The 10,993-nt window shown below is 24.5% G+C and overlaps 1 protein-coding gene across 1 annotated transcript in view; it reads right to left on the bottom strand.

Moving 5' to 3' along the window:
* LOC117174484 (ATP-binding cassette sub-family D member-like) overlaps positions 1-10,993 on the bottom strand; it is a 48,583-nt gene that overhangs the window by 22,630 nt on the left and 14,960 nt on the right. Inside the window, exon 2 of the mRNA XM_033363641.1 lies at positions 5,704-5,942. Within this exon, the coding sequence (XP_033219532.1) occupies positions 5,704-5,942 (239 nt within the window). The remainder of the gene's footprint in view (positions 1-5,703; positions 5,943-10,993) is intronic.

Here is a 10,993-nt window from a genome sequence, read left to right as displayed (position 1 = left end):
CGTATTTTTTGCCAAAAAAGACGAATATTTTAGAAAACAGTTGAATCTTCAACAAAGAATGACGAATTTTCAAGCAAAAAGGTGACTTTTCTATTTATAGATGAATTTTCTGAATAAAATGTCGAATTTTTCAGAAAATATTTGTATTTTAAATCAGAAAAGATAAATTTTCAACAATAAATTAATCTTCAACTAAAAAGTTCAATTTTCCAGTCAAAAGGATGAATATTTTAGAAAAGAATTGAATCTTGAACAAAAAATTATAAATTTTCAAGCAAAAGGATTACTTTTCTATATAAGGAAAAAATTTTCTGAATAAAAAGTCGAATGTTTATGAAAATATTTGAATTTAAGCCTGAAAAGTTTGATTTTCAACAAAATATTTAATTTTCAAACAAAAAAAATTATTTTTTCATCAAACAGTTACATCTACTATAAAATATTTTAACTTTACAGAAAAAAAGACGAATTTTTAATCTCAAAGTTAAATATTAAAACAAATAGTTGAATTTTCAACCAAAGGTTCTTATTTTTTTCCAAAAAAGACGAATATTTTAGAAAACAGTTGAATCTTCAACAAAGAATGACGAATTTTCAAGCAAAAAGGTGACTTTTCTATTTATAGATTAATTTTCTGAATAAAATGTCGATTTTTTCAGAAAATATTCGTGTTTTAAATCAGAAAAGATGAATTTTCAACAACAAATTAATCTTCAACTAAAAAGTTCAATTTTCCAGTCAAAAGGACGAATATTTTAGAAAAGAATTGAATCTTGAACAAAAAATTATGAATTTTCAAGCAAAAAGATTGCTTTTCGATCTATGGATGAATTTTCTAAATAAAATGTCGAATTTTTTAGAAAATATTTGAGTTTGAAAAGCGAAAAGATGAATTTTCAACAAAAAAAAAAAGTTTATTTTCAAAGAAATAGTTGAATTTGAAACAAAAAAATAATTAGTTTTTAATAAAACAGTTACATTTTTTACCAAATAGTTTTATTTTTAAGCAGAAGAGACGAAATTTCAATCAAAAAGTTGAATTTTGTAACAAAAAAGACGAATATTTTTAAAAAAAATTAAATCTTTAACAAAAAATGTCGAATGTTTTTGAAAATGTTTGAATTTTAAGTCCGAGAAGATGAATTTTCAAAAAAATATTTCATTTTCAAACAATTAATTTAAATTTCAAACAAAAATAATTGATTTTTCAAACAAATATTCGTATTTTTGGATCAAAAAGACGAATATTTTAGAAAACAATTGAATTTAAACAAAAAAATGACAAAGTTTTAACCAAGAAGGTGACTTTCCTATCTATGAATGAATTTTCTAAATAAAATATCGATTTTTGTTAGAAAATATTTGATTTTTAAAAGCGAAAAGCTGAATTTTCAACAAAAAAGTTTATTTTCTAAGAAATAGTTTAATTTTAAACAAAAATTATATTTTTTAATAAAACAGTTGCATTTTCTACCAAATAGTTGCACTTTTAAGCAAAAGAGACGAAATTTCGAACAAAAAGTTGAATTTTCAAACAAAAACGACGAATAATTTAGAAAAAAGTTAAATCTTAAACAAAAAATGATACATTTTTCAGTCAAAAGATGACTTTTCTATCTAAACATAAATTTTATGAATAAAAAGTGGAATGTTTATAAAAATATTTAAAATTTGAGAGCGAAAAGATGAATTTTCAAAAAAAGATTTCATTTTCACACAAATAGTTTAATTTTCAAACAAAAAATGTTCAATTTCAACCAAAAGTAATTGAGTTTTCAACCAAATGTTCATATTCTTTGCCCAAAAAGACGAATATTTTAGAAAACAGTTGAATCTTCAACAAATAATGACGAATTTTCAACCAAAAAGGTGTCTTTCCTATCTATAAATGAATTTTCTTAATAAAATGTGGAATTTTTTAGAAAATATTTGAGTTTTAAAAGCGAAAAGATGAGTTTTTAACCAAAAAAGTTTATTTTTAAACAAGCAGTGGAATTTTCAAATAACAAAATTAATTTTCAATGAAAAGGTTACACTTACTACCAAATAGTTCCACTTTTAAGCAGAAGAGAGGAAATGTAAAACAAAAAGTTAAATTTTAAAACAAATAGTTCAATTTTCATACAAAAAATATTAAACTTTAAACAAAAACATTTTAATTTTCAAACAATAATCGTATTTTTGGCCCATAAAGACGAATATTTTAGGAAAAAGATCCAAAAAGATGAACTTTCAACAAAAACAGAAGTTGAATTTCAAACAAGTAGTTAACTTTTCAACAACAAAAAATTCATTAAAAAAAATACAGATACATTTACTACCAAATTGTTTCAGTTTTAAGCGAAAAAAAACTAAATTTCGTAAAAAAGTTGAATTTTAAACCAAAGAGTTAAATTTTTAAACAAAAAATAATCAACTTTACCCAAAGACAAAAAATTTACTACAAAATTTACTAAAAAATAAGTTCAATTTTAAGCAGAAAAGACGAAATTTCAATAAAAAAAAGTTGAATTTTCTAGCCAAAAAGACGATTATTTTATAAAACAGTTGAATCTTCAACAAAGAATGACGAATTTTCAACCAAAAAGATGACTTTTCAATCAAAAGATGAATTTTCTGAATAAAAAGTCGAAAGTTTTTGAAAACATTTGAGATTTGAGTTTAAAATTTTAATTAAATCCGAAAAGGAGAAATTAAAAAAATTGAATTTTGAACCAAGAAAAATAAACTGCCAAACAAATAGTTACATTTTCAAAAAAAAAAGTTACATTTGCTATAAAATAGTTTACGTTTTAAGCAAATGAGACGAATTTTCAAACAAAATGTTGAATTTTTAAACGAAAAGTTAAATTTTGAACCTACAAGGTGAATTAAAAAACAATTGAATCAATTACAAACTAATGATTACAACTAATGATTACAAAAGAATGAAAAAAAATGTAAATTAAATGGAAAAATTGAGAGAAAAAAATCTAATAAATCCATTTATTTTAGATAAATATTAGTGAATTTAGAATAATTTAAGGGAAAATGAGAAGAATTTGATGAATTTCATAAAAAATTAAGCTTAATTTAAACGTCAATCAAGTGAATTGAAAGCTTTAGGTGCAAGATTTAGGTGAAATTCCTACGAATTTGAGGTAAGTTTACAAGATTGCATGATGAATTGAACAAAAAATTTTTAAAAAGCTACTGAATTGAGTAAAATTAAGTAAATTCAGAAGAAATCAAAAGAATTTAAGTGAATTTAGAAGAATTCAAAAGAATTTAACTGAAATCGAGAATTCAAAAGAATTTAAGTGAATTCAGAACAATTCAAAAGAATTGAAATGAATTCAGGGGAATTCAAAAGAATTTAAGTGAATTTAGAAGAATTCAAAAGAATTCAGAAGAATTAAAAAGAATTAAAAAGAATTTAAGTAAATTCAGAAGAAATCAAAAGAATTGAAGTGAATTCAGAGGAATTCAAAAGAATTTAAGTGAATTTAGAAGAATTCAAAAGAATTCAAGTGAATTCAGAAGAATTTCAGTAAATTTAGAAGAACTCAAAAGAATTTTAGTGAATTTAGAAGAATTCAGAAGAATTCAAAAGAATTTAAGTGAATTTAGAAGATTAAAAAAAATTTAATTGAATTCAGAAGAATTCAAAAGAATTTAAATGAATTCAAAAGAATTTAGAAAAATTCAAAAGACTTTAAGTGAATTTAGAAGAATTCAAAAGATATTAAGTGAATTCAGAATAATTCGAAAGAATTGAAGTGAATTCAGGGGATTTCAAAAGAATTCAAAAGAATTGAAGTGAATTCAGTGGAATTTAAAGGAATTCAAGTGAATTTAGAAGAATTCAAAAGAATTTAAGTGAATTTATAAGAATTTTAAAGAATTTAAGTGAATTCAGAAGAATTTAAAAGAATTCCAAATAAAATTTTCAAAAATATTTGGCAATATTTTTTGTATTTTTTTAGTAACCTAAAATATTTTTAAATCCCTTGAAATCTCATTAATTAAACAAAATTGTCATTAAAAAAAGTCCATTGAAATAAATAAAATTCAGTGAATTTAAAGAATTCAAGTAAATTGAAAAAATCAAAAGAATTCCAAAAAGTTTTAAAAAATTCAGAAGGAATTAAAAAAATAATTTTAAATCTCTTTAAATCTTTGAAAGCCTACGAAATACCTAACTTCTCGTGAATATATTTTATGAAATCCCCTAAACTATTATAAAATCCAGTAAACTTTGATGATATATCCTGAAATTCTGGAAAATATATTAAAATACATTGAGAGCTTTAATATCACTTAAAATCCATAAAATCGTCAGAAATCTGCTCAAATCTTGTTAAGTCTTTTTAAATACCTATATCTTCCGAAATTCTTGAAAATTATTAATCTTCATATATTGCAAACCCTTTAAATTACCTTCAAATTAATGAAATTAATAAAAAAATTCCTTGAAATCTTTTTAAATTCCCTAAAATATTTCAAATTAAAAGCCCTTGAAAATGCCTTATATTTGAGAAGTTTTAAAAAAGTTCTAAAATCTTAGAAAAATGCCCTGAAATAGTTCCTAGGAAAAATTAAAATAAAAATAGTTGATTTTTCAACCAAAAATATGAGTTTTCTAACAAAGAAAATTAATTTAATGCAAAACAATCGAATTTTCAACGAATTAGTCAGATTTTCAACAACTATAAAGTCAATTTTCAACCGAGAATGAAATAGATAACTTTTCAGTTTAAAATTAATTTTTTTCCGAAAAAAAACCCGAATTCTCAACAAAATAGTTAAAATTTAAAAATTAAATTTTTATCAAAAACAAACTACAATATTTAAACAAAATAGCTCCATTTTCAAGCAAAAATGATAAATTTTTAATAAAAAATTGAAAAGTAAAATTTTTAATTTGAAAAAATAATTTTTCGCCCAAAAACAAATCTTCAATAAGGTAATTAAATTTTTAATCAGATGTGAATTTTCAACAAAATACGTGAAACTCAACTAAAAAAGATCAATTGTCCACCAAGTAGTTAAATTTACAACAACAAAAAAATGAATTTTTATCCAGGAAGATTAATTTTGTACCAAAAAAGAGGAATTTTCAACAAAATACATGGATTTTAAACCAAATAGTTGAATTTTCTACTAAAAAAGATACATTTTTTAATTTAAAAAAAAGTTACATTTTTAATTAAAAAAAAAAAAAAAATTTTACAAAAAAAACGGATCTTTAAAAAAGTAGCTAAATTTTTAACCACAGGTTAAACATAGAAATTAAAAAATGAAAGACATTTTTTCAGGTTCCTAGGAAAAATTAAAATATATTTTTATTTTCAAAAATTAATTTTAAGAGATTATTTCAAAGGATTTAAAAGATTTCAAAAATTTTCATAGTAGAATCTGAAAGATTTGAAGGCAATTTTTTGAATTTTAACAAGATTAAAAAAAATGCAGGAAAAATTACAATAATGTTTAAAAATGAGAAGGCTTAGAAGGTCTGACAAGATTAAAAAAAAAGAAAGAATTTCCCTTATATTCGTGTGAAAATTTAAAATAATTTATTATTTAAAAAAAATGAATTTAAAGAGAAAATTAAAAAAAAGGTTTTTAAACCGGCTTTTCCCGGTGCTCAAAATTTCAGGCTAATCTGAATTGTTTTCTTTTAATGCTCACTCAATTATTTGACCTGATTTTTTTATCAGTTACCTGGTACTGTTCTCGCTCCCATTCGCGCTGAGAAAGATATGAGGGCGATTCCCACGAGAGCACAGTCTAACAACGGTTTAGTTAAACTAGAATACAGATGTGCAACGGATCCCGCCAATTCCGAAAGGTCATCAGTCAGTCTTTGTTCCGCACCTCCCAAACGAGTATCCAAAGCTGACACTCTGTAGTAAGTTTGTTGGCTGAGGTACATTTTGTACGCATATTCCACTAGTCGTTCCCTTTAAGAAAAATATTTTCTTGTTAACAACTGAAATTCCTCATTTTTCATACAAAAATGAATAGGGTAAGTTCTAGATCATAATTCCTACCTTACCGACTTCGAGAACATTCTAGAAAATTTTCACGGATATGAAACACTTGAGCTGCAGGGTAGATAGACAGGAAGAGTTCTGGATCAAAATTCCTACCTTACTGACTTCGAGACTATTCTAAAGCTCAAATGGTTCGTATCTGTGCTAAGTTTCTAGAATGTTCTTGATGCCATTACAAAACGGCATTGCAAAATATAAATTTGTAACGTTATCAAGGACATTATAGAAAATTCGGACGGATATGAACCACTTGAGCTGTAGAATGGTCTCGAAGTCGGAAAGGTAAGAACTTTATTCTAGAATTCCCACTACCTATCTACTCTGCATCTCAAGCGGTTCATATTCATGCTAGGTTTCTAGAATGTCATCGAGGACGTCACAAAATTATATTTCGCAATGTTAATTTGCAAATTGATCAAGAAAATTCTAGAAAGTTAGCACGGATATGAACCTTTTGAGCTGCAGGGTAGATAGGCGGGGGGAGTTCTAGATCTAAACACCTACCTTACGGACTTCGAGACTATTCTACAGCTCAAATGGTTCATATCTGTGCTAAGTTTCTAGAATATTCTTGATCCCGTTAAAAAATGGCATTGCGAAATATAAATTTGTAACGTTATCAAGGATGTTCTGGAAACTTTGCACGGATATGAACCTCTTGAGCTGCAGCGTAGATAGACAGGGGGATTTCAAGACTAAAATTCCTGCCTTACCGACTTCTAGACTATTCTACAGCTCAAATGGTTCATATCTGTGCTAAGTTTTTAGAATGTTCTTCATGCCGTTACAAAATGGCATTGCGAAATATAAATTGTAACGTTATCAAGGACATTCTAGAAACTTGGCACGGATATGAACCACTCGAGCTGCAAATTGTCTAGAAGTCGGTAAGGTAGGAATTTTGATCTAGAAGTTCCCATGCTTATCTACTTTCATAATTAATAACTATCAGGAAATGAGCGGGTTCAAATCATGCGCGAAGTCTGTGCAAATTAATTTTTTTTATTAACCAATCTAGAGCATGCCAAACTGGTTTAAATAAACTCCGGCGTGAATAAAAAGTTAAAGCACCAAAATTGATTGATTTAAAGCTAAAATGTTTCTTTGGATTCCCGGAAAAACATATAAATCCTTAATGATGAAATTCGATTATTAACGAGAATGGGGAAACAATAAGGGAAGAAATTTTTGTGAATAAAATGAATGTATTATTTTCTAAGAGGCTTTAAATTCATAAGACTTCAAGTCGAAATATATTTGACTTTCAACAAAATAGATGCATTTATGACTAAAGAGTTTAAGCCCTAAAAGATGAATTTTCAACCAACAAAATTAACTTTCAACCAAGCAGTTGCATTTAAAATTAAATAGTTTATTTTGAGAGCAAAATATATGAATTTTATAGTATGATTTTTAACCAAATAGTTCAAATTTGAAGCAAAAAAGACTGAGAATGATGAATTGTCAATAAATAAATATGTATTTTCTACAATGAGAGATGAATTTATGACCAAATGGTCGAATTATCAACAAAGCAGTTTAATTTTTAATGAACAATGATGCCTTCCAAAAAACAGTTGGATTTAAAAGAAAATCATTCAATTTTCAGAAAAATATTTGAACTTTGAAACAAAATTCTGCATTTTCAACCAAGAATATTGTAGTTCAATAAAATACATGAACTTTCAATAAAATCGTTGAATTTTAAATTCAAAAAGATAAGTTTGCAACCGAAAATTGAATAGTAAAATGTTCGTAAAAAACGAATTTTTAACTAGTTGATTTTCAACCAAAAAAGACGGATTTTCAATCAAATACATTAATTTTTAACTAAAATGTTGATTTTTCTACAAAAATAATTAAATTTTCAAATAAAAAGGTGAATTTTCAACTCAGAAGATTTGCCTTCTGATAAAAAAGACGAAATTTCAAGAAGATGCAAGAATTTCCGGCCAACAGTTTTATTTTTTAGCAAAAAAGATTACATTTTTACCAAAAGAGATTAATCTTCTAAACAAAAATCATATTAAATAACAAAATGTATTTATAACCAAAATAGTTGAATCCTTACACAAACGGTTGTATTTTTAACAAAAAAAGATTCATTCTTAACTAAGAAGATGAATAATTTACCACAAGAGATACTATTTCACACCAAAGACAAATTATCTACAAAACTGTTAAATTTTTCAACATAAAATATAAATTTTCAACCATCTAGTTGAATTTAAAAATAAAAATATGACTTTTTAACCAAAATAAAGTTATCTTAAAAAAAATAGTGTAAGTTTTAAACAGGGAGATGAATCTTCAAACAAATAGTGAAAGTTTCTACCAGGAAGATGAATCTTCAACAAAAAAATTCATTTTGGTAAAAAAATTAATTTACAACCAAAATAATTGAATTCTTAATCAAATATTTGTAGATTTAACAAAAAATGATGTATTCACAAAAAGAGTGAATTTTGAACGAAGAAGTTCAAATTTCAACCCAGTAGCCGAATTTTTAAACAAAAGGATGAGTTTAAACAAAAATTATAATAATATTCTACGAAAAAGGTTGATTTTCTACCAAAATAATGATATTTTTAACCAAGCGGCAATATGAATCTTCAACAAAAAAAAATAATTAATTTTTAACAAAAAATTGCATTTTCTAGCTGAAACTCATGGTTTTCAAGAAGCAAGTAGGTTAATGTAAAAAAAAAAATATTTAAAAAAGTCGAATTTAACTAAAAGGAGGAATTTTAAACAAGCAAAAAACCTTTTTAGTTAAAAAGAAAAAAATGTTTATTTTTTTAAGCCAAAAAGGCGAATTTTCAACAAAGCAGTTGATTTTTGAACAAAAAAATTATGACTTTTAAACCAAATTGTTGAATTTTCAACATAATTAAATTTTCAACTGGGTACTACAATTTTTATCCAAAAATACAACAGCAGAGTTTTCATTTAAAAAGAATTAAGTTTCAATAATTCGGTTCGGATTTGAACGAAAAAAACGAAAAAAGAAGAATTTTCCTGGAAAACAGGGGGAAAAATGAGAAATTTTTTATAAAAACGAGAAATATGCCTCTTACATATAATTTTTTAAAATTTGGTAAATTTAAACCCGTTTGACACGTTCTACAAATTTAATTTGAGCAGACATAGTGCAAGATTTCAACGCGCTCTAAACATCAATAATAATAGGAGAAAGTTCGACAATGTATTGAAAAAGTTACGTAGCAAAGAAAAAAAAAAAAAAAAAAAAACTGTACGTAACTTTTCATCAGCCCTAATAATTGTGTCCAATCATACGCTTGTTCCCTTCACAAACAAATTGTGCTTTGTCATCAGCAATAGGATGCAATTTGTTAGAAATAACAAGCTATTTATTCTCGACGGTCATTAATCTAATAAACCAAGTTCTACAAAAAGGATATGCAAATTAAAACATCCATCAAAACTTTTATTTTATGAAATATCAGTATGGAAATTAATTTAATTTTAGAAAAAAACGGAAAAACGTAACGAATTCACTTTGGAAAAAATTGAGGTAATTATTTGTATATGTTGAGAATACCAAGAACTGTTTTATAAAACTTTAGTATATCCTTTGAATAATTAATATAAGTGGATTTGCAATTCTTTTTCCAGGTATCTCAAGTTTTTTTTTAGTTTTAATTTTTTTAAATAATCGATTTGGAATATGTAAATAAACTGCTTCAAAATCCTAACTTGTTAAGTAAAAATATTTCATTTTCAAATAACAAAATGCATTTTCAAACAAATAGTTGAATTTTCAACCAAGAAGTTCAATTTTCAACCAAAAATTTTAATTTTATTCTAAAAAAAAATGTTTCTAGACAATAAATGAATTATCAGCCGCAGAGTTTGTTTTTTCAACTAAATAATATCAATTTTCAACCAAAATGATGAAGCTTTAATTAGAAAAATTGAATTTTAAACCAAAAAGCTAAAATTTCAACTAAAATGATGAATCTTTAACTGGAATACTTTCTTTTTCAAACAAAAAGATGAATTTTCAAATAAAAATATTATCTTAACAAAATATATGAATTTTCAAACCAATACTTTAATTTTAACAAAAACAAATCAGTTTTCAAACCACAGATGAAATAATTACATTTTTCACTAAAATGATGAATCCTTAATTGGAATAATTGAATTTTAAACCAAAAAAATAAATTTTCAACCAAGAAAAACCAAGAAAAACCAAACAAAAACAAACAAAAAAACAAACAATTTTTCAATAAATTACACGAATTTTCAACAAAATCGTTAAATTTTGAACTAAAAAATGATCAATTTTAATCCGAAAATGGAATTTAAATTTTCAGCTAAAAAAGTACCCCCCCCCCAAACAACAACAAATTTGCAACTAAAATTATGAATCTTTAACTGAAATAGTTCAATTTTAATCTAAAAAGATGCATTTTTAACAGAAGCATTTATATGTTCACCAAGTTTTTTTATGTTAATAGAAAAAGGTAAATTTTTAAATAAAATGATGAATATTTAACTGGAATACATGCATCTTCAATCAAAAAAATTAATTTTCTACTGACACAAAATACAAATTTTCTGATTGATTTTCTACTAAAAAAGACGATTTTTCAACAAAATGAATTTTCAATAAAATTGTTGAATTTTGAACTAAAAAAGATCATTTTCAAACAAATACTTGAAATTTGAATTGAAAAATATAAATTTTCAATAAAAATTAGAATAGTTAAATTTTAAACAAAAAAATTAATTTAAACACAAATAGTGAAAATGATGAATCTTTAACTGGAATACTTGAATTTCCAAATCAAAAAGATGAATTTTCTACCAAAAAGAATAATTTTCTACTGATACAAAATACAAATTTTCTGATTAATTTTCTACTAAAAAAGACGATTTTTCAACAAAATGAATTTTCAATAAAATTGTTGAATTTTGAACTAAAAAAGATC

This window comes from Belonocnema kinseyi, chromosome 6 (genome assembly GCF_010883055.1).
Source record: "Belonocnema kinseyi isolate 2016_QV_RU_SX_M_011 chromosome 6, B_treatae_v1, whole genome shotgun sequence".
NCBI lineage: Eukaryota > Metazoa > Arthropoda > Insecta > Hymenoptera > Cynipidae > Belonocnema > Belonocnema kinseyi.
Note: the sequence above shows the minus strand (reverse complement) of the source record. Positions and strands in the feature narration are given on the sequence as shown.